At 51.6% G+C, this 26,762-nt stretch overlaps 2 protein-coding genes across 8 annotated transcripts in view; one reads left to right on the forward strand and one right to left on the reverse strand.

Moving 5' to 3' along the window:
* The window catches only part of Dap160 (dynamin associated protein 160), an 84,672-nt gene extending 78,702 nt beyond the window's left edge, over nt 1-5,970 (forward strand). For all 6 annotated transcript variants that reach the window (XM_077630862.1, XM_077630863.1, XM_077630864.1 and 3 more), the window contains one exon: nt 867-5,970. In XM_077630862.1, the coding sequence (XP_077486988.1) occupies nt 867-1,015 (149 nt within the window). In that variant the 3' untranslated portion in view covers nt 1,016-5,970. The remainder of the gene's footprint in view (nt 1-866) is intronic.
* Nucleotides 1-26,762, reverse strand: part of LOC144098322 (uncharacterized) — a 77,118-nt gene that overhangs the window by 20,100 nt on the left and 30,256 nt on the right. The window lies entirely within an intron of this gene.

Below are 26,762 nucleotides of genomic sequence, written 5' to 3' on the forward strand. Positions count from 1 at the left end.
GCACTGCCTCGCAGCGTCCCTGGTTTTCCCTCCTCCTCCTCTGGCGTCTCAGCGACTCCCGTGGTGAGGTCGCCCTTTCTCCTTTTCTCGCCGGCGCGGCGCCGCTCGTCCACGTGACACCTCACCCGATTCCCTTCCGCGCTTCTTCGCCGATGGCTGCGACCAGATGGGAAGTTGCCGGACCCACTGCGTGATCGCGCGACTCTGATGTGGTGAAGCCTGTGCGCAGGCTTGCGGCGGCGGAAAGAATATGAATGCCATGCAGACGCTGCTGTCATTTGTAGCAACTGGTAACGTCGTTTCCTTTATTTCAACGTCGCAGAGACGTTAGGGGCGCAGCCAAAAAGCCTACGAAAGGCTTGACGAGGGGCTACGCCCCCATACAAAACTTCGTAACTTTGCCGCAAGAAATACAAAAAAAATTATATTATAAACATATGAAGGAAACCAACAGTCACCGAAACCAAGGTGCATAGGTGAATGTTTTTTTTTGTAATGCTGATTAGTGGGAGAATAATACATCGATTAATCTGTCGCTTTAAAGAAAACTACTTAAAGCAGCAGAAAAAACAACCATGCCGCCGGTGGGATCTGAACCCATGACCTCCGAATATCGCGTCCGGTGCTCTACCAACTGAGCAACGGCGACGGCTGTCCAATCTGCTGCTCTCGTGGGTATTTTTGTTTATTACGTATAAGCGAGTCCGCGCCAGTACGTCTCCCCGCTACGCTTAAACTCTCTACTGCCCGGTCCGCTGTACCGAGCCTGCTTGGCTGTGTCGCTCGTCCTGCCGCCTCAGCGTGCGGTGGCGCAGTTACCATTGGGACCTCTTCTTGTTCTCTCCCTGCCCCGGCCCTTATGAAAGACTTCCTAGGTCGCACGGAGATCCGCGTGTGGGACATCGCCCAGGAGACTCGCCAGACCCCGGGCCCCCTCACCAAGCATTTGCGGCTCTACGAGGTGGACCAGGGCGAAGTGGTCATCCGGCTGGACCTGCACATCTTCGAGACGTGACGTGCCTCCCCGCCGCCGCTCTCGGCGGCCATGCTGATTTTCTTGCCGGGCCGGTCATTTGCCTTCGCCACCGGGCACCCTGTCGAAAGTCGGCGGCCGTGTTGCCGTCTATCCAGCGTTGCTGCCGGGACGCCGCGAAATGGCTTGCGAGCCTGTAATGAAGACTTGCCAATCGCGGCTTGCCCGTCGGCCAAAATGCACACCACGCACTGGTAGATTAGTCGGTGGATGTAAAGGAGTACTAGGCCGATGTAATGTAACGATTTTGTGCCATTTCCATTCAGTTCTGATAACTTTAACCCTTAACCAGTTGCTTGAACGACGCTACACCCTCCTTGTCGCCGAAATTGGCCCGTGGGTGCAGTGGACGATAAGGATGAAACAGAATCGAAGATAAATGGCCGTTATAGTATACCACGCGCTAGCTCGCGTGGTAAGATTTAGCCGGTGCTTTTTCACCCGTTCCTTCTCAGCCGAGATGATGGAACTTCTGAAGGGATGGAACCCGCTACATCCTGCGGGGGAGCACAGAACCTGCGCCGTCTAACCGGCTGTCACTCGCGTATCCTTCCTAGAGAAATCTACATCCTCGTCACAGTGCGTGCTGTGCAAAAACGAAACTTGGTCCACTGACTTATACGGTTAGAACAGAGTGACAGCCACGCTCCATCTTTCGACAGGGTGCCTCTTATTTTGTATACGGGTGTCACACAGGAGCCTCCGCATGGCCGTATACCATGCCCAGGCATTATATCATCTATCGTAGCTGAGGCGGGGCGCTGTAGGCCCTGGGTGCTGTAACTGAGCTCGTCCTGTAGGCCAGAGCAGCTACCAGGGGTATCTATGCCCAGTGTGTGTATTAGTGTAACCGGCTGAAAGCAGAGGCCGGATTCAGTGCCTGTAGTCTCTCGAAGAGGACCCGCATTGCTCAATCCGTGAGAGCGCAGCGATCGTCCTCGCTGTACGAGCTGACGCGGATAGTTTAGCGAAGTCATCGACGTAGTGTATAGCGGCTGTTCAGCGGGGTGACCGCCGCCTCACCGAGAGTCCACGTGAGAAAACTGGCACAGCTTCGTCGAAAGTGGTCTCTATGTATTCAGTGGCAGCCAGCCTGGGATTACTGGAGGCCAGCGGCGCTTATACGTGTCGGCTGAACCTGGTTCACACCGCCTTCCGCTGGTGCTTGGTTTGTTCACAAAATATCCCCTTAGTCCTTCGAGCCATGCAATCCGGATTTCGCACGAGGCTGTGCCAGCTTTCGTTCCTGATGATATCGCGAAGACCACGACGACGTCGGTATGTGTGTAGGGGTTCGGCGCGTTTTGCAGAACGCGCGCGTCACTCGCTAGCAGCCCGCGGGTCCAATCGCGATGTACAGCCCATCTCTGTTTATTAGTAGCATGGAAAGCGCGATCGTGCTGGTCACGTGCAAGCAGACAGGACAACGTGCTGTCACGGAAGACGGGACATCAGGTTATGAGCACCCGATGAATGGCTGCAAACGAAGGGTGTTTGAGGGTTGATGGTGCGAAGAGCAGCCCGATTTTCACCAACAAGCCCTTACAGCGCGTCAAGAACGGCGGTAAGCTAGCGTTTTTGGCGCTCGATTCCGAAAACCGTTGCTAACACAAGCTCACCTTGCTACTTGCAAGAGACGTCGCTGTCCACAGTATGCCTCCCCGACGTCTGCACGCGCTTTCCATGCATTATGCCCTGCCTAGCCGTGGGCGTAATGCAGGAATACCAAAACTTCAGATTCGTACCTGTTCAAAGCCGGCTTCTTGCCTCTGCTCCATAAGCAGGAAGAAGGCGGCCGAGTGGAATTTGTTCATGAAGCAAGATCCACTGCGGTGACGTCTAGCGTCAGTGCAGGCCACAGAGAGCGTTAGCATGTCAATTTAGCGTGTCCAGTTTGTTTTCATTTTTTGTTCCTTTGTTTTTGTTTTGTTTTTTGTTTTTTTTCAGTGACGGCAATCATCACTCTTCCGTCGCCTCGTTCGCCCATGCATTCCGATGGGGCGCAGAATGGCGTCAGTGAGGATGTTATCTCGGGTTTTTTTCACTCGCTGACGACATGTACGCATACTAGTCCTAAGAGAGGCATTCCGAGACCGCTGCAGAGATGCTCTGCTATAGCAGATCTCCTATGAATCATATTATTATTGTGTGTCGTCCTGTGAGGAGACTCGGAGAATGTGGGGATTTAAACGTGAACTCGTGATGGAACTATTGCCTGCATTCATTTGTAACCGCCAGCACGTGTGTTTGGAACAGTGACGAACGGCGCTGCTTTTCACTTCAGGTTCTGTTGGACAATACCCAATTCCGGGCGCGCACGCGTCTCAACCGCCTACATTAAGCATTTACGGTACACGCAGCACACAACGCATTGGCTAAAGACCAAATGGCGCGGGACTATGCGGACCTATACAGCTTGATTTCTTGCGACATCCCAGACGCTGCAGGCGAGCAACGCCGTCGCTTGAAGGCATGGAAGAAAAATAAAGTTATCGCGTACGAATAGCACTGCTGCATTGACTCCATAACGACAGTAGGTTAACCTGGCCCGCCGTGTATTTCAGAGATGATGCAGTAGGCGAGTAGCGTTAAGGACTACGACTGAAACGTAGGAGGTTTGTCCAGTATACGCACAACACGAGAAGCGAGGATCTCTAAACAGTGGCAGCGTAGCTCCGAACGCTCACGGTTAACTCCGCACACGAAAGCGCTGATCGCCTTAACAAAAGTCGTTTATCAATGCAGCACCTCAGCCTTGAAGATTGTCCAAGAGGACCGGAAGTGGCCGGGAAAAGAGCAGCGACTCGCAGCGGTAATAGCAGGTGTGGTACTAAATACTGCGGATATAGAAATTCATGCCTACGTGGCGTAACTTTAAAAAAAAATTTAGTGTACCATCTCGTGGGCGGAGCCTGTTTCTGCATGGCAGTTTCTCTGGATTCTTGTCTAATTACTGGGCACACTCGAAGGAGATCGGCTATTTCAACCGCTGGTGCTCATTTTCGCGCAAGAATCTTTGGGGCCAGAATACTTGTGATCAGGAGCGCCTGTGGGGTAGCCGAAACCTCATGCCTCTCCCCTCTCCTCCTTGTGCGCAAGGTGTATCTGATTACGCCACAACTTTATAATATGTACTGGCGTGATTCACCCCGGAATGGCGAATGATAATTTGATACCTACCATCGGCGCCGATTTTTGGCTTCATACGGGTGCCCAGTCTTTACGAGCATAAGTCATGTGGGTCAAGACATTTCGGTGTTGTATCGCGGTATCGAATTATTTATCGTTCCTTTCACGATTGTCTTTTAGTTCGAAACAGGGAGTTGCCGTCGCCATATTATGTAATGCTTTAAACAGTGATGTCGCCAAGTTCGATCTCCGCGCATAATTTGTGTGCAAAGAGAGACCCGTCGAGGTGAGGAGAGAGAGAGAGTGCAATAATTACGCAAAACCCGGTACTTTCGTCTTTCTGCCCTAACATATCCACAGGCTGTCGTGCTTTGGCAGCAAAGAGCGAGTCGCCGTTCTCTTCTCTCCGACAAGCAAGCTGCTGTTCCGCGAAGTATGCTTGAACGTTGACAACGAGGAAGACAGCACGTTCCCTGTTCAGCGCACGAGCATATCGCGCTAAGGAGATGTTAAGACATTTGCTTTTTGTTTGTCGTTTTTTTCCTTGCTGTCTTTGTGTTTGCTTAAGTATCTTCATGAAATTTGTACCTGCGCACTTCATTTTTACTGACAGCTGCACTAGGTGCCTTCAGCTTATTTGGAATCTTTCTCAAGGCTCTCAAATTCGAGGCGCCAAAAACCACAAGTGTACAGCAGCGTGTCCTGCACAACGCGTTCACTAGAATTTACTCGTTTAATAAGCGTATGCGTAATTTTATCCGACTAACCCAGATTACGGTGCTTCCCTTCGTCACGTACAGTATTACAACGGCGTGTGCTTGTGTGTGAGCAGCGGCGGAAACCAAAGACGCGGACGTATACAGAACACCGTCTTCTCTCTGCGTCTTTGGGATGCGCGCGTGTTCTTTCTCCCGAAGTGTGAACCAGCAACAGATGCTGCTCATTTCTGCCATAGTACGTCTCTGAGCGGTTTGTGCTTCGGCGATGCGGCATATCCTCTCGCGTGCCGTCTCTTTTTTTCTCCTCTCTTCTTTTGCGTGTTCTTAAGGGTTTATGTTGAGACCAAGGAGTGGGCTGTGGCGGCCTACTTTGTGCCATGTTTCTTTAGCCGGAACATCGTTTGAATGAGATATAGAAACAGAAGTTATGGGCATATGGGCAAAAATTGACCACATAAACCACGATAGCACTTTTCCCCCTTCTCAATGATCGTCACCGTTACCAGCATGGTGACGATACAGGGGTGATGGCAGACAATGCTGGAGATGGCCTGTCTTTCGTCATGTTTCTATTGAAAAGAGTAGCTGGCTTTTGAAAAGTGTGGTTGGAGCTGAATATTTTGTTTTGTTTGTCTGTGCCATCGTCTGCTGTCTGTCAAAGAAAGTGGCGCTAACGATGACCCGGGTGTATGTTGTCGATGTCTTTGATGTAGAGTTGTCTTCTACATGCGTACCGCTCAGAGAGACCTGTTCGCAGGTGTTTCTTTTTTCTTTTTTTTTGCAAACGGCTGTCACCAAAGGTACCCGTTCCCGGTACGTTTTATACGCAAAACAATCACAAGCAGTGATATTCTTCTTCTCACGCGTTCGCGCTTTCGTTTCCTGCTGCTTTACTTTTGTTGTGTGTACTGCCTTATTTCGCTGCACGTCAAAGATATTTTTTTCCTCTCTCTCGTATACGCGTTTCTTCTGTCTTTTTGTCGCGCGCACGCATTTCCATTCATCGCTGTTCGAGCACCAGTTGTGTATAGTACAGCTATGCAAAATGATTTTTAAAGTGACCTTGAATAAAGTGGTTCACGAAGCTACTGCAGTGTGTTGGACGCGTCAACTGCCACGTCATATGCGGATCAAAGCCTTCCTGTGAATGGGGAATAAAGTGGCTTTTCTTGGTCTCCACATTTCGTTCGTTCTTCATATGTGTCGATACTGGGTGTGCGTATGTGCACGGAAAATGGGGGTGGGTGCTTTAGGGGAGGAATGAAATGGGCATCTGATATCACGAGAACACAATCTCACTTACTGGGCGCTTGTTTTCTAATGAGTGAAACTTCTTTCAAGCGTCAATCCGGTGTCTTTGCGCTGGTACCTGTGGGCCATAGTCCACGCTAGTTCTGCAGTAGTTGGGAAGAGAAATCGACGAAGGGTGGGGGACTTGAATTACAGTGCGGAGGCTGCTGTTTGAATAGACAGGAAAGCAACAGACTGAGCGCCCACGCAGCCGTATACGGCGACTTATCTGTTGTGGCGGTCACTTGCTTTCCTGCACGGTGGGAAAGTCGTAATCGTTTTTGATTCTAGATGAGGTGTGCCGGGGCACGTTCATTTAGTGCATGCTGGCTTTAGAATTAAGCGGCCATCATCAGACGGCGTCAGGCGAGGACATTCATTATACGGTCGGCGCGTCCGCGGTAACGAGACTATTGCGCATCGTGTATAGATTATGCACAGGGACCGCTCCTTCGACACTAGGTTGTGCCAGGCTAATGTGGGCTGCTTGTGGCTCTGCTCATGCGGCCCCTGTGTCCACTTCCTCACTGTGCCTTCTGGCACTTTGCTAAGCTTACTAGTGCTGGCGTTAGACCGCATGCGATGCGCGTTCTTGTTGGGCACCACGATGCAGAGGTATCTGAAACACTGAAGGCAGGAAGCGGAACCACTGCTCTTGTCTCGTTCCCTCTCATGTCCGAGTGTTTCTGCGGAAAAGTTGAACAATGATTGCCACCAGTGTGCCACTTGGCAGCTTGACCTGCTGGTTCCGGCCTCTGAAGGTCACACATTTATTCGTACCGACTCCGCTCGACGTCACGTATCCGGCGACACGGCCTGCAGGACGCGCCAAACCGGCACCACCTGGATGTGTGTTATGCGTTATTACGCATAACACACATCCAGGTGGTGCGGTTGTTAAAGCAGAACCTGGCTGCTGCTGTCTGCTGTGTTCCGGCTGACGCCGGAACAGCCCGCGGCGTCCCTCATGGTGACGGCTCGTCGTCCGCGGGGCGAGGAAACGGGCCCTGATCCGCCTTTGTTTTCTTCCCTGCGCATCGCCCCGCGGTGCCCGCGTAGCGTGCCACCGCTAGGCGCGTACACGCAGAGCGCACAGCGCCGGTTTCCTGCGAGGCCAACACCCTCCTCGCCTGCCATGACCGGGCACGCCGCTCGTTGAGGAAAAAGAATCGCAAGCAAGGGGGGGAGTAGCCTAGTTCACCCCCGCACACGCGCTTTCCGGCCGCGCTATTGTTTTCCACAGCCGATGTGCGTGCGCATTATTAACGTGCATCTCATTCTTTCTTCTTTTTTTCTTTCTTTCTGTCTTTTTTTTTTTGCTGTCTGGCACGTTCCTTCTGCGTGCTTTGCTGCTTGCCACCGACGAACAAAGCACGCGTTGGTGCACCAGCGGGTTCGACAGTGTTACAACCGCGACGCATACCTTCTGCAGCAGCAGCCCAGCTGCGCTCATTGCAGGACAGAGGCATAACATGGGCATGTCAAAAAGTCGACGTCGTTCCAAATATACCAAACCCAAGTGCGCAGAAATGGGAGGGTATGCACTCAGCGACTGCCTCGATGACCAGATCGGTCTGATACGGCGAGCTCAGCTGACGGCAGCATCCAGCGGAGCCCTGGAATAGGGGCAACCGACCGTTGCGTAGACGGACTCATCTGAACCACATAAAAACACTTCCGCTAGAGCTCAATAAAGTTATCCTATCCTATCCTAGGACAGAGGTTGTCCCGTATTCCTCCTGTTAACCGTGTCCTGCGCCCACCAGATATCCGCGCGAACTTGCCAATCTCATTCGCCCACGTGGCCCCCTGTCGTCCCGTGCTGTTTAGCGTCCCTGCTCCTGGGTCTCGCTCCCTTTGGCTAACGGTGTGGGTTCCAAGAAGTGGGAGTGGATTCCACGAAGCGTACTTGGTTGCCATAAGGGTAACGGGATATCCTTGAATCTTTCACCAAAAGTAAATAACTCCCATGTCTTCCTGTCCGTCGTGTTTCCTTTTCGCTACGATTTATCGTGTCTGAACCTTACTGGGTTTTGGGCCGGAATCCGAGGTCGGCCGTTTAGGACACTGCCTATGCTCTAAATCTGTGAAGGATACACCGTAAAGGAGACATTTTTCTTACTGTTTGAAGTTACTGAGTGATAGTAGTGCATATAAAAGGGCCTTGCACCCGCAGAGCTATTCATACCGTTAACGGCCATGCGTACTATTGGGGACAAAAGTCTCCAGGACGCGCATAAAGTGATCTGGGGGCATGGCCGTCCACACTCTCCTCATTTAACGAGCATGCATTAAGGCGCGTGAGTCCGGCTTTCACCTCTGCTAGTGGCCCCTCAAGCTACCTTATAACGGAGCTGCGAGCTATGTTGTAGCCCTTGCGTCCTGGAGACTTTTGACCGCGGTAGTACTCTGTATCAAATCCATCTTTCTGATCGTTCCAAACCTCGAAGGTTAGCTGGTCGAGATGAACTGCCAAGGACCTGTGAAATATGGTGTTGATCGACATATTGTACCAACCCCTTTATATCGAGGTGGTACGTGACACTCTCACCTAGACTAATTTCCAACACGTCTTCGAATCCACCGTGCCAGTATCCTCTTCCTAGCTAGACTGCTGTCCCGCTGTTGCCTAACAGTCTTCTAATCTCCTCTTGCTTCCACTTTCTGAAGGTTGGCCACTTTCGTAAAACTGATAGGCGGCGTAACCATCTGCTGACAAAGAACGTGCTCATAGGTCCTGCCCGGATATTTATTTAGAGTTTTGCTACTTGCAGGATTGGAGAACTCTGCTTTAGAGTCCGATGTCATCACTGGTCATGCACACAATGGGCTATGAACTTTAACTTTAGATGAAATTTACTAGAGCGACTTGACGGGCTAGTTGGTTCTGCATAGTGGATATACAGCGCAAGGCACAAGAGGTAAAAAGCCACTCCTTCCGTTTGCGTGTGCCCATACGAAGCTAGTAAAGCGAGTCATTATAAACCTCTTATTTCGCAATGCCCTTCAAAAATCTTGTGACCATCGGCTTCAAGATAGGTTTTACAAACAAGTAGAGCGTCTTCTTGCAGCGGCTACCTCTTGCACCTCCTGGTCTCGGTAGCCGGCAGCATGATAAAGAAACGCGAATGAGAAAATTCATCTGCCTACAATGCGAGCGACCGCTAAAATGTGTTGCCTTACTTGCACAAAGTCAACCATAGTTTCAAAGAAGTCGGTCAACGCGTTGGCGTGGGCGTGGTTTTTTCGGCACCTAACAAGCTTTCTTCACTGTTCTGAAAGTAAACAGTCACCAACAGATTCATCGAGGCTACAGGCGAACGCATGGCAATCCATATGTTTCTAGAGCGACAGGTGTCATCTAATCAGTGCCCTTGTCTTGAGGGAAAAGGTACATGGGTCAAACTGGGAGATGCATAGTTATCAGGCTTCAAGAACGTGCAATCAACGTCAGTAACATTACAATTTCCGGTAGTCTTGCCAAGCGCTGTAAGAAATGTGAAAGTATGACTTGCACTCCAGCATTCGAAGAATGTGTCATCAGAAAAGGACGAGATTGTACAACCCGGGAGGTAATCGAAGCCCTCGAAATTCGCCATGCCATGTAACAGTATGTAAGCACACCTTCTCTGCTTTTGTGTAAGAGCTGAAATTCTTGGGCGCGGTTGACCGTGCGTTGTGAGCGCGCTCATCTGCCTCGCATGTTCGAGCTTTCTTAAGAAGTGTTTGATCACTAACGCTTTGTTTGTTTGTTTTCTCCACTTTTATAGCCCCTGCTTATTTTGGCCACTTTTAAGTCATTATGATTTTACTGGTTTTTTGCTTGGCGGCCCTTTACGGCTCAAGGCTTTTATCGATTTTATCGCTTTCATTGTGTTCAACATCAGTAACTCACGTTTTAATCATTTACGTGGCTACACCAAACTCCGGTGACGGCGCAGCCTTTACTGGATGCACCACCCCCTTCGACTACATATTGTTTCTGCCCTTGGAATAAAATTCAGCTGATAGTCAACGCCCGTGTGTGTCTTGCACTGTTCCTGTCCCTTTTATTGCGCTGTATATTCACCATTCAGATGAAAAGCTGCTGCTTCTACTTCTGCTTCTACAAAGCTGCTTCTACGTGCGATGCACAGGCCGCGCCGTGCCCTCGGTGGGCGTTTCCGCCGAGCCAAACACGGTATGGGAGACATGCGCATCACTTCCTGAGCAGCGAACAAGGAGAGTTCGAAACTGCTGCATTCGCGCGTGTGTATATTTGTTTACCCGTTCGATTGCTTTATAATGAGGCTGGGACACGTAATACCCCACTTCCGACGTTGTACTGCCTGCGTTGCTGCCTTCTCGAAGCATGGGTAAGCACCAGCAGCAGAGTGCACGCCACGCAACAACTCGTTCCGCGCTCAAGATGAATGCGTCAAAAATGAACGGAAGCGGGTGAGAGGGAAAAGAAAAGAAAACTGAAACGCGCGCGAACTTCCGCCGTGCAATTGATCTTCTGGCCATCAGCGAGCGGGGAGCTCCGTTCGTCGTCAGCGGCCGATTGTGATTTATGACTATGCGCTCATGGTGCACTCGTTTCGTGTGCGCGCGCTGTCCGCGAGGGTAGGTCGATCGGGCCGATCATGCTGTCACTCAAGCGCCAATATGGCGGCCACTCGTGAGTATCCCATCCCATCAAGTGCCTCGCGCGCTCTGCTCGCTCGCACCATCTCCTCCTCCTCCCTGCTAAAACCGAGTCGTGCTCCGCCTCGTTTAAAAAAAAAGAAAGAAAAATCAAAGCGCTCAGGAGCCCTCCTTCGTCGTGGGGCGGAAGCGTGTACCTGTCGGCAGGCGTATCGTCCGGTTGCTCGCGAGCAAGAGGCTTAGTTTCCGTCAGCTTCGCGACCGATCGGCTTCGAAAACATGTGCAGGGAGGAGGAGCGCGGCTTTCTTTGTTCTTGTTGCGGTGCAGTCGTCGCTTCTTTTCTTTTTTTTTTTTTTGTTCACCGAGTATCCCCTGCGGTCGCCTGAAAAGACCGTCTCTCGTAGGTACTTTCTTCGCGGACACGGTCCAGCGACGTTTTCTTCTAGGTCATTTTCGGGCAAAAAAGAAAGGGGAAAGAGCGAGAGAGAGAAAAAAAAAGCGTATGGAAGTCGTGCCCGCACAAGCGTGTCACGTATGCCGCCACTATACGGCGAAGCAGTGCCGAGCATGGACCACCACCAAGCGCGTTTGTTCATGGGAGCAGCCCGTGCTCGAAGCGCCGCGCATATTGGTCAACGGGGCTTTTTGCACGTTAGCGCGCGCTCGGCTCTTTTGTCTCCGAAGCGTGAGAACGCGCTGTGCGGGCGCATAACAGAGGCAGCCGCCTGTCGCTCACGCGAAGGCTCGTTTTGACTCGAGCACGGCGGGCCCGCTCTGCTCGTCTATATCGGCTAGAGGCAGAACAGGGCAGCAGCGCTGTGTGCAGGCTGCGACCGACCCGCGCCGTGCGAAAGCTCTTCTGTCGTCGTCGCCGCCGCTGTGGGAACCGAGGCAAAGGGTTTCCTGCGATGTCGGCGTAGGATGGACAAAGTGCCGCCATTGGTGGGGGGCCGCACAGGAAGAACGGCCGGCCAGAGAGCAGTGCGCCGAGTTTACCTTTGCAAGCTTTGGAAAAAAGAAACTAACGATGGAGAGCTGGCAATGAACGCTGCTCTTGAGAAAAATGCGTCCCACTTCACGCGGCGGAGCGTTTTTGTTCGTATTGAGGGAAAAATATAGAAGTGAGCGGAGAGCCGAGTTTGGGCACAAATATGCGGCAGAAACAGCGCATTGAACACGGGGTACGTCTTGCGTTTGGGCCATATACAGCACCTGAGCCGCATGCACATATACGTACAGGTGCCCACAAAAGTTTTCTTAACGCAGAAATCATGAAAAAGCTGAATTTTCTTGCTACGTAGAGGCACAGACAGGCACTGAAAAGTGCATTTTTCAGGTCGTTTAGGAAAGTACGGAGCACGTTTATCAGTTCGAAGCTGCATGCTTAGGCTGGCCAGAAATTAAGCCCTCATGTAATTTTCGTTTTCCGGAAACTTTCGTGGGCGCCTGTACACACCCTCATGCAGTAAACACTGTCAAAATATATATATATATGGACGTACAGCCCTGGTCGAATCTTTCCTTTTGAGCCGTACGGTGCACCACACAGGGAACCCGCAAAGATCAAAGAATACTGAAATGCTATCACGAAGGTTCTTTTCATTTTAGAGCCGTAAGTGTTCTACCTCATGGCTGGAAAACAAGCCATGTGACCTAAAGACTTTTGAGCAGCACTGCACGTATGTGCCACTCACGCACTTCGCCCCCACGTTTGCGGTATTAAGTCCCATCTTCCGCCTGTCGGCGCCGAAGGGAGGCGAGGAAAATTTGCCGGCCAACAGAAATATGTGTCGAACGCTTGGTTCGTACCCTGACGAAAAGGTCTTTTTATAAGATAGTGCAACACGCATTGTCTTCATCGCTGGCATGTGAAGCTGCCATCTCTGCATTTTTATAATTTATTTTATGGAGATCAGTGCCACAAAGGCATCATAACAACACAGTATATTATGCCCCCTGCCTTGTACTTGTCACCTCACAATAAATGTTCTGGCGCCGTCCCTGGTATCTTCGCCACGAGAGGGAGCAACTTTGTGAGGAACTGGCTACAATCGGGCACAGTTCGCAGAAACATATAGCTCCCGCTGCTCGGGTAGCCGCTCCCATGCACACCGATTTCCCAACACTGCAACAAGCGGCTACTGTCACGATTACCCCTGATTATAAATACGGTATTTGCTCTTGTGTTCGATCGTCAAAGCGCTTCGGTGCTGTCCCGACTGCCCAGTGCGAATCACTACATCCGCTGTCGAATCCGGCAGCCTCTCGGTGATGCCGACGTGAGGCCGATTCCGGCTCGCTCGACAGAAACGGCCGAACCTGAACCGTTCAGACTGCGTGCACTCCATCCCCGTTTCCTTCGATACTTTCGCCGAATAAAGTGCCTTAGTATTACTGCCATCGCGTCGCCCTTTTGACCTTTCGGGCTTTCTACCGGAGTAGAGATGCTTCCGGGCGATTCGTTCTGCGCCATTGATATCTATCTCGTCGTGCGCGGAAAATAACTCCCATGCCGCCTGCGGCTGACCCAGTATAGGGACTTCCTCTGGGATACCCCGCTGTTATGTGGTATCTTTCTGCTGTCAGCCCTCGCCCGGCACCTCTGAAAGCTCAGATGCCGCTCACACATCGAGAAGGCGTTGTGTGCGACGTCGATGTAATCATCGGGAAGCATCGCGTCGTACCGCACAGTGTTCTCAATACAGGGTGCAGGTGGTGGAAGCACTAGAGAGCATGCTGTAAGCGCGCTAAATTACACCTGTGGCGTGTTATAAGGGTGGCTAGTCTTTGTCGTTCCGACTAGCGCTGATAATAAGGAAAAGATATATTGCTCACTATATGGGTTTAAACGGCCCAAATCCGCTCGTGGCTATGATCGTGGAAGGCGTCAGGATAACTTCGACCGTACGGGGCTCTTTCACGGGCTCCGATATCTCGCAGCAAACGAGTGTCGTCATTCTTGCAGTCTGCGGGCACACTCTGGATGACATGGTCGTGCTGCATGCACACGTCGTAGATAAAGCAGATAGTCTCCAAACACAGCCGGGACCTTTTAGTGTAGCGCGTGTGCGATTGTGGGTGTTGCATTCGCTTTCTGCGATTAAGTTTTGAACCCTACAAGCAATTGCCGTTCATTTACATTATAGGAATCCTTGTCGAAGCCCATACTCGCACAACTGCATTGCACACTTACAGGCGTCAACTAGCTGCCGGCTTACGTAATGCTTACTGCAAAAGGTGCGTACCTTGCCTGCTCTGTCCACCGACCACGAAGCTGGTGCGTTCTGCTCGTACACGTTGGATATGTCGCCGACGAGCACAGCGGATCTGCCAGCTGCTCAGTGCTGCAAGTCTGGCTGGCGGCCCGGGGTTCCGTTGGCGCTTCTCGGCGAAACACCGGGCAGCATCGCCACAGAAGGGCCCCGCCGGTGCTTTTGCGAGGGTCGTGCGGCGCGTGCAGGCCGTCGGCGAATGGGAGGACCCGTGCCAAGCATACGAAGGGGACTTTACACAAATGCGTGAATGAATTTATTTCCGAAGAGGGATGGCACAAGTTCACCGCTGCCGGTTTCGAGGAGTTCGCTTTACAGTATTTTCTTTTTCACCACCTATCGTTTCTTTCTCGATTCTCCCGCGTTTCTTCCTCCGTTTGACTCCAGAATGTGCACAGTGCAAAGGTTATATCTGTCTCGTATTCGCAACAATCACACAAGCGCATGTCTTGCTTCGTGTATGCAAACGATGCCAGGTCCATGCGGCATTTGTATTGTTTGCATATGGGAGTCGAAAGTCGACGAGAAAGAAGACACCCGCGCTGTATACCCGTTGTCAGGTCACCCAGCATGGTATACTTCTCGAATAAAATAAAAAAGAAAGCTCGGCCAATAGCCACCACAGTGAATTTGGTTAGAGCTACGCAAGCATGTACACGAAGCTGCCGCTATACAACTCGCTCTGTACTTGCCGCATACCACTCTAGCGAGCCATGGATGGCCACCCTCTGAGAGAGCCCTTTGCAAATGTGTGTATATTCTGCAGTTCACAGCAGCTTGGTGGCAGCGAAATAATAAAGCATATGACCGCGCTGCGGAGAACAATACACGAACTGCTGCGTGGCTTCAAACATGGCGCGCAACGCAACGAGGCCAGTGAAACAACGGCAGCTTTTGTGCCCTTTCGTCCTTGGGCGCCGGTGGCACCTCCTCCCTGGGCAGTTCCTTCTTTTCTGTTCTTTGTTTGTCTAACGAACGCATCGGCGGGTCAGCTTAACCAGCCCCGCACGCTTCCCGCAGACCCCACGTCACGTTTCCGTGGTCCAGACTCGCCTCATCTTCGCACGCAGTTTACCAGCGACGTGCGTGTACTTGCACAGTGCGCGTGGGCACATTTTTTTCTTTTGCTTTTGGATCGGCTGCGGCTTCGTGATTTTTCGCCGGCAAGGCCCGGCAGTGGACGGCACATTTTCGCCTTAGTGCGCTTCTGAGGGAGGAGACCTGCAGTGGTCAGTTCGTTCGTCTGAGCGAGCGAACCGTGCAGCGCTGGTGTTGTTTCTACTCTTGGTGCTGCCTCCTTCCTCTTCTGAGAGTACATAATCCTCCAGTGCTGTTATTCATGACACGCACGTTTATAGCGTACAATTTTACCCATGTGTTCATTAGTAATAATTAAGTGACCTGTTATAACCTTCCGACGCAGAGGGAGCTGCAATGAACCACGCCGTACGGAGCGTGCAGCAACATCTCAGCACACGAGCATTTTTTCATTGCACCTCCATCAAAATTCGGCCTCCGCCGCTGGATTCGAACCCGTTACCTCGCTCTCTCTAGAACACCGTAGCCACTAAAGCACAGCGTCTATGTACGGAGACGTTAATACCTGAACTTGCGTTGATAATATCTCCTAAACCGGCGCTGTTATATCTCAATCTAACCGTATACATACACATGAGCGCTGTCGCTAAACAAAGCCGGTCTGAATTCTGGCAGCAGTCGTATTTAGCCAGCCTCCGGATTTGATGTAAGACTAAATTTAACGTTGCTTCGCTGAGTAGTACTTGTTGATAATGTACCGCGCACGTTTTTTTAGACTGGAGACACATGCCGCGAAGTGCAACCGCTCGAGACACACTGTGTGATGCATCTTCAGAAGGTAAAACTCTCGACGCCGAACTCTCATGACGACAGCAATGTGTTGGCTGCCGTAATAACGTGCTCTTATGCGGAATCCATCTACATACAGTCACGTATGAACCGATGCAACGGGAGCCTGTAATCGTTGTTTGGTTTCCAGTTCATTTTCACGGCCGTACCGTAGGGAGACGGGAGGCTTCTGTGTTTTCCTACGGCGTCATTTAAGCGCTTCACAGGTTTTCTCTCTTGTCCCATCTGAATGGTTCGTCACCTTTGTTCGCTCTTCTCTGAATCTTCTTACGTCAGCTATGCAGCTCTGACGACCACCGCGACCTAATTCCGCGTGCACAGTACTCCAGCCCTCTAAAGTCACCTCAGAGGTCCCGGGAAAGCTCCTTTGCCGTACACCATCGCTCGCCAGAAGCTTCTCGTCATTCGCCCTACCGTTAGACACATATCTGCCGGTGTTTCATGTCTGTCTCCTCAAGGGGCGGGGAGATGGCGCTGTAAACGACACGGAGCTCTCGCCCAGCTGTCTCCGTGAGTGCGCCGATGCAAAATGGCCTACCGAGTGTGGCCTCCCGAGCGCCTTGGAGAGAGAGGCGCTGACCTTGGGACAATGGGCACAGCGCAGAAACGGTCCGCTACACACACCGTATAGTGCCATACCGACATCACAATCGGCTCATTCCGTCTTCTTCGAAGGGCAGGCGTACAGCCAGTGGCTCGCGCGATGCGGAGGAGCGCGACCGGCGGCGCATGGACGTTATGCCATCCGAGAGATCCCTTGTTCGCAAAACGAACTGCCGCGACCTTCCGTCCTTTACGGTGTAACAGTCGCTGCTGCCAAGCGCCCCTGTGCGACTGCTGATCGTCCGAAGCTCTCGCACAGCGGGACGGTGATGACGTCCCTCTGTGCATTGTCTTTAACGTAATTCGTGCCGCCTGTAAACGCCCGGCGACCTGACTCGGTGAGAATGCGCTCTCCACCACATAATGCATGCCATCGTCGACAGCATAGCCCGGTCGTTTCTTGATTTTTTTTTCATAATGTTGTCATCCCTCCGCGAAGGGAAAACTAAGCGAATAGTGAGGCGTTAGAAGAACGACTTTTAAATTTTTTACGACCCTTTTGAAACTGGTTAAAGATTCTTTCCACTTTTATTTTGAATTATGCAAACTTTCTTTTTAAACTCATCTTTGCTCTTCCTCCTAAGATCATTTCATACATGTAAATCCCAGATCTCTGTCTGAGACTCAAGACCGACGCCTGGTTACCTCCCCATCATCTACGTGTACGACAGCAACAATAAGGAATAAACGGAGTGGGCTGACGTTTGAAGATAGCTCCTCCTGCTTGCTATGGACGGGTACGTGCAAAAAGAAAGGATCACGAAAAGAGGCACGCAACGCACCCGCTTTGAAGGTAGCGTGACCTTCTGACGTCATCACAACCTGCCTGCCCACCGTGGCGGGTGGCAGCTAAATTAATGAATGGTCGCGAGATGTTGCTCGGGTTGAGCAACCGCCCCACAAGCCCCACCGGTGGCTGTGTTTTGAACAGCCACCTTCCGGTGCAGTGGCGCATCACTGTACCACTGTGCCAGGAGTGGTGCATAGCTCCTCGAGACCTACGAATGTCAAGTATATAGAGAACGACCAATTCCGCATATATTGCCATTTACCCAACAACGCTATCACATCATATTCTTAGGCGGAGGTAAGTTTGTCCCCTGTCCTGCTGCACCACGCGTCGATAACAAATTGCTGTAGGTTTTCTCATCTCATGTAGCTCCTACGTAGTGTTGGTGCATTTCATGCGCAGAGTGTCCATGAACTAACTTTTTCCTTTCAGCTTATTTTTTGTTTTTCACTCACTGCTCAATTGACAACAGTGACATTCGATCGCATCGCGGGTACACAAATCAAAACATGTCTTTGTCTCTCTCCCTTCTTCGTGGTCTTTTTTTTTCTTTCCTGAGCAGCGCTGCAGTCAGTACAGACGCAAGTGGCCACGATTCAGGCGAAAACGTTCTGCGTTTCGATGTTTCCTAAAAAATAAATCGTTACCGTAAAGGAGCCAGAATTTAGAAGGAATTTAGAAAGAGTAGGCCTAAGCGAATCGTTCATTCGTGCTCGGTTTCACCTATTTGTAACTATTGGGCGTTCGAGCGCGTAAACTAAAGGGCAGGAATAGGCGGTGCATAAGCGGCCGACTGGGCGCTCAATTCGACAAAGTGGCCTCCTCGAGCGACGAAGTGACTCCCCTAGATTTTTTTTCTAGGGGTATTGTAAAAAACAACGCTTCTGTACACAGCAGCCCTGCAGTTGTCACTGGAAATCATGGAGCCCCGAGTCAGTGAGGCTTGTGCCGAAGTTAGCTCCATCAAAAATATATCACTGGAGCTCATATACATGGCTGGAGCTTCTGAGGATGATCACACTGAATTTAGTCGTCGGATTTATTGCACAAAAAAGTATTTTTGAGCTGCTTTCGTTGTACGTTTTCGTTCCCTGTGTCATAATATAATTGTTTCAAAATTTTTAATTGTTCTTGCCGGATAAAAAAAATCATTTGGAAATGCTCTGTTTGCACCGCACGTACCCTCAGAATTTTCAAGACTATTCTCGGTTCATGAACTGGGTGCGGAACTAGCCGACTTACTATCTTAACGCACCCGCCGCGGCGGTTCAGTGGTTATGGTGCTCGGCTGTTGACCCGAAAGACGCGGTTTCGATGCCGGCCACGGCGGTCGAATTTCGATTGGGCGGTCGTAAAGGTGTTGGATGGAAGTGAACATTTCTGGGGATGCACCGTTCCAAACCGGCGGTTCAGTGTTCGCATCAGCTCCCAGCGTCTACCGGCGGATGCCTTGCGGAGGGCCGATTTTTGTGTCCTCGTCGCAACTCTCTTTTAAGCTTCACGTGAGGCCTACAAAACGTACCCAGTCTGCATGCAGATGAGGTTGGGGCACATCATTGGCACTGTCCTTCGCAAGTTGTCTTCCGCCCACACCTTGATGTAGAGGATGGCCTATAGGTCACTTATCCTCCGTGATTCTGATTGGTGGCCGATCGACCCGTGTGCGAACCGTACTCAGCATGTATGTGCATGCTGCCGTCGTTTAAGTGCTACACTGGATTCACTTACCCCACCCTCATCCGCACCTTGATTCAACCATTCTTACACCTCGTGTGTTTGTCACCCGCATCATCGAAGAAAATGTGGGACGCTTTCTGTCACATCGTCGTGCGACGAAAGGGTCAGTGCTAGCTGACATTGCTAACCCGCACGCACTCAATTATGTGGATGGCATTGCAGTCTGGTCCATCCATACACGCCTCCAAATTCAAGCCACAAGTTTACAGCCTGCCCGAACAATTACAGATCACTGCATGCATGGTGTTCTTTTGTAGGCCTCGCTCTGTCGCCTCAAAGAGGAATATACTTCCCATCGCGAACGCTCGTGACCGCCGGGCGTTTAACAGCGCCCCTATCGGCCTTTATCTGCGCGCCTCTGCAGTGGCACAGTGCTTGGCGCTCGGCTGCTGACCTGGAAGACGCAGGTTCGATCCCGGCCGCGGCGGCCGAATTTCGATAGAGGCGAAATTCTAGAGGCCCGTGTACTGTGCGATGTCATTGCACGTTAAAAAACCCCAGGTGGCCGAAATTTCCGGAGCCCTTTATTACGGCGTCCCTCATAGCCTGGGTCGCTTTGGGACGTTGAACCCCCATAAACGAACGAAACGAATGAATCGAACGAACCGACTTACTTAACATTAGGCCACTATAAGCTGATTATATTGCTCATATATCTAGTCTTCGGAGATTTCATCTGCAGTTAACAGACAACTCGACGGGAGTATTGATTGAAACTGGAAAGGTACACACTCCCAAAGGACTACAACTATTTTTTTTTAAGTCTTTACCGCCGCTATTTTGAAGACTCCCAACAAAGAACGGTTGCCGGCAAGAGAAACGCGCGCAATTCCAACCGTCCTCCGCTGGCGGCATTTCTTACTTTATTGAAACCAGCTTCTAGCAGAATGAGGCCGGCACAGCGGCCATATTGGACGGCGTACACTAGTCGGCCTAGTCTGTGCTAGGAAAGGAGCATTATACTGAACCCAAGTCCAGCACAGAATCCGCCGCAGAAAATATCTGGCTCCTGGCACGTTCCGATCCGAGCACCTCGAGCAGTTCCTATGAAATTATCAATGTTTTCGTGTGCATTTCGTTGCCAGAATAAAATTTGTTTACTCTCACATGTATGTTTATTGCTTATGTTGTTTTGGCGTGGAGGGTTAAAAAGAACCGGTTAAAAATAAAGGAAGCCTCGAACTTCACTAATACCGCCCGCACCATCTTTACACTTGAGTATGAATGTAAGCACATCCGTCCTTCGGTCTTGTTTCTGCCTGTGCTGAAAATTCCTGCATCGCCGCCTTGAAATAAGAGTCTTTATTTAAGACTCAGTCGTGTATCTGTGCACGCGTACATCTATCAAGTCTCGTCTTCCTCAGCAAAGGAAAAAAAAAACGAACACGAGGCTCTCTTGTAAACCACGTACTATGGGCGGCAAATGAATAACGATCTCCGCAACACGTGAGGGTCAGGCCGTGAACCTCTTTTTCAAGGTTCGTATCTCGCATGGCCGTCGCTGCCCGCGCCGCTGCCGACAAGCCACAAATCACACGCCCACTCATTGTGCTTCCACCTTTGGCGCGCACCGGCGGCTTCGTCCTTATCGGCGGCGCCGGACCTCCATGTGATGATGCAACAAAAGCCGCTCTGGAAAGGGCGCTGGCCCATCTGAGAGGGAAGGCCGACTGCTGAGCGCATTGTCTTACTGCGGTGGCGAGATCAACCGAAAAGAATATTAAGCACCGACTACATCTGAATGAAGCGCGCGCAAAAAAAAAGAAGGGGCCGGGTGTGTGTGGGAGTGGGAAGGGGGAGGGGGGTCATGCACATCATGCGCTCGGAGCCGCCACCACCGCAGCAGCCGTGATGATGGTTCCGCGTAGCATCCGAGGACGGCTTCCTGGATGTTCCTCGGACGTCCAAACGCTGTCCCACTTAAAACTATGCAGCATTATGGAAGGTGCAGATCTGGCTGCACCACATCAGAACTCCAGTTGAGCAGGCAGACCTTCGTTCGTTTCGTTTGTGGGGGTTTAACGCCCAAAGCGACTCAGGCTATGAGAGACGCCGTAGTGAAGGGCCCTGGAAATTTCGGCCACCTGGGGTTCTTTAATGTGCACTGACATCGGACAAGGCTCTCTGAAATTTCACCTCCATCGAAATTCGACTGCCGCTGCCGGGTTCGAGTCCGCGTCTTTCGTGTCAGCAGCCGAGCGCCATGACCACTAAGCGACCGCGGCGGCACAGGCAGATCTGTTCGTAGTATCATCGGCCAGCGCCCATGCGCTGACCAGTCACGATATCCGGCGACGCGACCGAAGGAGCTTTGCGGCCAGGGTAACTGAAGTGGAATTAGCGGCACTTCTTTTCGGTATTGCCCTGCTGTTATTTATTCTGTAAGCGAGGTAGCGTTAAGGCTCCCGTTCTCCAGAAAGTCCGGTGTCGTCGGCGTTGTGAGCGAAAGATCTCCGGAGAAAAGCAACCACGGCGGTCCACCTAGGTCACGCGACCTTGTGGTGTTATCGCAACCTGCCCACCGGATTGTGAGGAAACTGACCACCGTGACAGGTGGCACTTAAATTATTGATCGGTCGCGAGAGGTGGCTCGGGCAGGGAAGCCTGCGTCTCACAAGCCTCACGCATGGCAGTGGCGCACCGCTTATCCGCTGCACCACTGTACCAGGAGTGGTGCGAGGACCGCCGGGGACCTATGAACGTAACGTCGAGAATGACCAATTCCACATATATGTGGGCACTAACCCATTAACGCTATCGCGTCATACCCTTAAGGCGGAGCTTAGTGTACCCTCCGATTTTTTTTTAGTCTTGTGTTCTGCTTGCACGTTGCCACAAATCACTGCATAGCTGCTATTTGTGCATTTATATTTTTACACATATTTGCCGCCGCAAAGCCGAGGCGATGAAAATGTGTGGTGAAAGTTCTGAACTTCCTCTGTTCAGTCTTTAATGGCCGCTGTATTGTAGAAATGTAGAAACCCGTAGATTTATCGACACATGTATTGTTGCTTCACAGTCAGGCTTAAAAAATTATGCTAATTTATGAATGTATGAACAATATAATACTGCACGCACATGTTCAGTTATGTACAAAAAATGAAATTCAAAATCAATTCGTTACCTGCACCAGGGTCGCTGAAAAATTTGCGTTTTTTTTTAGTTTCTTGCCGAAGTGGTTAGGGTTTGCAGCGAGCAACCTGAAACGATGCCTTCTGCAGCTGACCCTTGGGCTCTTTGGTTTGGGAAATATGTTGGCAATTGTAGTTTCTACATTGCTACGATTATTTCGTGTTCTTCGTCAAACTAAAATAATTGGCATTTGTACTCACTGCATCGCACACTCGGCACATATACGACATTAGAGGGCAGCAAATGTGCATTTGCCATTACGAAAAGTAGCCAGGCAACGGGGTTCATTTATTAGCCGTGTAGTGAATCACTTAAATCATGCCTTAAGCTTTACACCTGTGTAAAGTAAAGAGAGCCCTTGTCATCACCTTTCAAGACGTTTTGATCTTTAGGGGAGCAGTAAGGGCTCCTCTATGCACCTGAGAAGCAAACCCCGTTTTCTGGCTACATTTGGTGAAGACGACACCTAGCTCCCTCTGAAGGGCTACATAGGGTGGCAGAGTGAATCATGCTAAACAGCACCAGAGTGCGTTTCGTGACTGACTGGTACTCCGTCTCTTTACCTATCAGGACTGACCGGCACACGCGCTACAGCCGATCATACAACTCGCTTCATGCTTGAAAATTGCTGTGATCGTCGCCATCGATTCGCGGGCGGCAGCCCTACAGGTCTCAGCGCGCTGCACCGTTGTAGCTGCAGACAAAGTTTAAAGGATGTGCACGGGCAGTGGGCGCAGCGCTGTTTGGTGTATGAAGGTCATCGAGCGGTGCCAAGCGCTGCTCGTGCATATGGACGGACGTTGTAAGCGCGTCTTCCTGTTCGCCCCCTTTCGTTTAGCGGACCGATGCAGCTCTCTGGGTCACGGCCAATTACGGTCCCCGCCGGTTCTCGCCGGGGGGACCGTACGTGCTTGGTCGCCACGACCTGTTATTACACGGCCTGCATCGCATGGCACCGGCCGTCGCCGCCTATGTATGGCTGCATCGTGCAGATGGGGTCACCCTTTTTGTTATCCTTTAATGGCGAATAACTCCAATTAAGGGTGCTGCATAATAGGCACAGCGCTTTGTTGGCTTTGTGGGTGCTGCATTGTGAGGTACGCAGGTGCGAGATGGCGGTCGGTGAGTATCCGGCGCAGCAATAATGCTGCCCGTGCCTCATCTTCCTATACTTGGGTGTGACTCGTTATGTACGGGGCCAGCCGGACGTCTGGCATCAGTTGACGAGAAACTCGAACGAGCGAACGAGCTTGTATTGTGTTCCAAGTTTCTGGCTACCTTGGGTGATAAAAGATTATCGACCGGAATGTGAAATAAAATTTTTGTGCAATGATCAATTACACCGCTGCGAGATAAAAGCAGCGCAATGTTATTAACTCCGTATACCCAGAGGCAGAATGCGGCGACAAATCATTGAACCGTAGAACGCACTCATTGTTGTCTTGCGCTAGGCTGAATGGATTAGACCCGTAATAAGGATTGAGAAAATAGCGCAGCCTGCTTTCCAGTGATGCACACTCCACACAAAGATTGTTTTACGGGAACTCTGGGATATGAGAAGCACCGTCATGGAAATACGGAGCAACAGGTTTACCTCGTGCCAGCAATAGCTCGAGCGCCCAAAGTTCAATGTGCACGACGATTATCTTGTCGAGACTGAATGCCATAACTCATTACGACAAAGTTTGGAAAGGCAAATTTAAGTGTCTTTCTGGTTGCTTGAGGCATTTCTGCGCAGCCTGTGGATGTGGAATGTGTCACCGGACACCGCCGCTCACCTAGTGCTCCTTGAAGGCCCACTGAACAAGAGGCGCGCGGTAGCGAGGCTACTTTTGAAATTCTTAGCGGACACTTGCCTTCTGGGAGTTTGTGACAGGTATACGCTATTCTCGCATGCCCTTTGGCCCTACCACCCTCTGCCTTAGAATGGACGCCGAACCGCATCGTGAAGGAAGGGATGAAGAGGGGGAGGGGGTGGTGGTGAAGAAACAGTAACCGTAGTGGGGGCCTTGGGATTAATTTCCACCGCCTGAGATTCTCTGATGTCCACGGGCATCGCGCAGTACACAGGCGTATTTTGCATTTCGCTTTCATCGAAATCGAAGCCACGATAAAATTCCGTCTTATTAGCGCATTTACATTAATAATAAACTGCAACATCTGTGTTCGTGAGGAGGCCGCAAAGAAGGAGACTGACCCTTTCTCGCGCTAGCGGTACACGCGTCGGTCGCGAGTCGTCGTGGTTCTCTACCCTCCACACGCGTCCTGTTCGAGACCGCTGCGCACATGTTGAGCCGCAGGTGTCTTAATCGCTCGCATTGCACCCGCTGTCGCGCTTGTGGCTGCAGGTGATCTATTGCGCAACGGCGGCAGCTAAATCCTGGTGACTCGAACTGGGAGCGATTGGGGCAAAACTGCCGGCTTGCAAAGCCCCGTCTGACGCTATCGCTCGCATCCCCCTCAATATATGTATGCACTATTCGTTTTCCTTTGTCTACGGAGAGTTGTTGGCGAGCTATTTTAATCCCCTCGACGAGGTTCAAGAGCAGCGGGAAAGGATTTGGAGATAAAGTAAGAGGCAAGAAAGGCAACACACACGCGGAGATGAGAGCTTCGTGGCGAAGCCGGTATAAAGCGAGGCCGTACCCACTGATGATGCGATGGCGGCAGCGTGCATTGCGGGCCGCTTCCCTTTCTTCCGTGTTCGCAGGGCATTCCCCGCGAAAAATGGCGTGCAGCGGAGCTTAGCCGCCGAGCACGCGGCGCGACTAGGAAGCGGCGGATGCGCTACCGCTTCAGACGAGTGGCATAGTATACGCGCCGAGTGGAGATCGGGCCGGCTATTCACGGCAGAGGCTTCGGCGTGGAAGCGGGGATTCTTTTTTCTGCAGGAAGAGGCGAAGAACCCTGTTTTTCGGCGGCAGCTACCGTCTCGACTGCTTCGCTACGCCCCCGTATACCCCCGCCTGCCGTTGAAAGCAGTCACTTGAAGGAACGCTGAATGCCAGTCCCTTCTTCACTTTCACCCGAAGGCTGTTGTCCGACGGAAGTCCGGATTGCTCGCAAGGAGCTCTTAAACGGTGTTGCCGCTTATTCGTTTTTTTTTCTACTTTCGATTCACGAGCTCCGGAGGAGCGATGAAGTATAATAACAGATTTTCAGGCAATTTTACGCGCATACACTTACTACATTTATTATGCTCATGCTAAAAAAAAAAGGAAGTCCATGTGCATGGTTCCCTATGTAATAGTCAAATCACTTTTCCTGGAGTCGGCATCCCTTTTCTTGGGAACATTGAAGCGAATGCTCGTCGTACGGGCTTTGAAGAGAACAGTGCTGGCTCACAGCAGTTCTAGAGTTCTTCGAAGGAGCGCTTCCTTTAGCCCCGTCGCCCCACTTCCGATGTCCAAAACGCGGGGACGGAGGCCGGTGTTCGCACTTCGGTCTAACAAAGTCAATCTGGCGGCTGGTTTCGAACAGTGTGCTGGTGGACGATGCCTACATTCACGAGAAATTTTCCTGCCGATGCTGCGAGTTTTTTCTGATTTCACTCGTGCATTTAGTTTGGCTCCGGCAGCAGCTATCTCGAACAAAGGATGCTTTGTGCCAGATAAGACCTCGAAAACATTCGAATGAATGTGTCCCCTGACAAGTCATCCTCTATGGACTGTCTTCAGTGCATATTCGGATGAAAGTTGTGGGCGCGTGGCTAGCCAGAATGCGATTGACTCACTCGTATGTAGCATGCTATCAGGTGCTCTGTTACGTCTGCTCTCAGCCGACGTGAGTCTACGAGCAGCGATACCCTCGGTGACTAGTCACCGCCTTCCTCGCGTCTTTAGGTTGCCTAGACTTGCCCTCCGCTCGAAGGCCCTAATTGTGTTGCCACAGGTGCGAGAGCGTAAACTCGCACAGCTGCTCTAGAAGCATTAAACAAACAATTCTTTCCTCCGCACCAATTTTATTACCACGCGGTGTGGCGCCGGCCGATTATGTAGCACACCCTTGCAAATGACGACTGCAGTGTGGGGGAGTTCCGGCAAAGGTCGGCCGCTAAAAACCGTCCTGCGGGCGCAACGGAACTTGACGTTCCCACGCAAGTTCATCATCATCTCTCGTTTCAGCCAGTGTGCCGGCACAGCGCGCACTCGCAGCCTTCCGCTCTTCTCCTGCGGCCGGCCACGCCACTGACCATGCATCCCTCCCTGCTGGATGCACGCGCAGGGCGCCGCCGGAGCGAGGCCGGTCGTCTGGCGCATCCCTTCTCCTCGCCCCTGGCGGAAAAAGAAAACACAAAGAAAGGCGCGGCCGTGTAGCCGCAGCAGCATCCCTCGCTGGCAGAGTGGCGGCGGCGACCGGCGCTCTCCTCCTCCCACCCCTCGTCCAGTCCGGCAGCCCATCGCGGCGTGCACTCGTTCCTTTCGGTTACGCGCTCGTGCTCCCAGTGCCAGTCAGCCGGGCAGCAGGTCTGCGGCAGGTCTCGCTCGCACGGTGCTCCGCGCAGCCACACACGCAGCTGGGTCACGCCGAAGACACGCCGCGA

This window comes from Amblyomma americanum, chromosome 7 (assembly GCF_052857255.1).
Source record: "Amblyomma americanum isolate KBUSLIRL-KWMA chromosome 7, ASM5285725v1, whole genome shotgun sequence".
In the NCBI taxonomy this organism is placed as follows: Eukaryota; Metazoa; Arthropoda; class Arachnida; order Ixodida; family Ixodidae; genus Amblyomma; species Amblyomma americanum.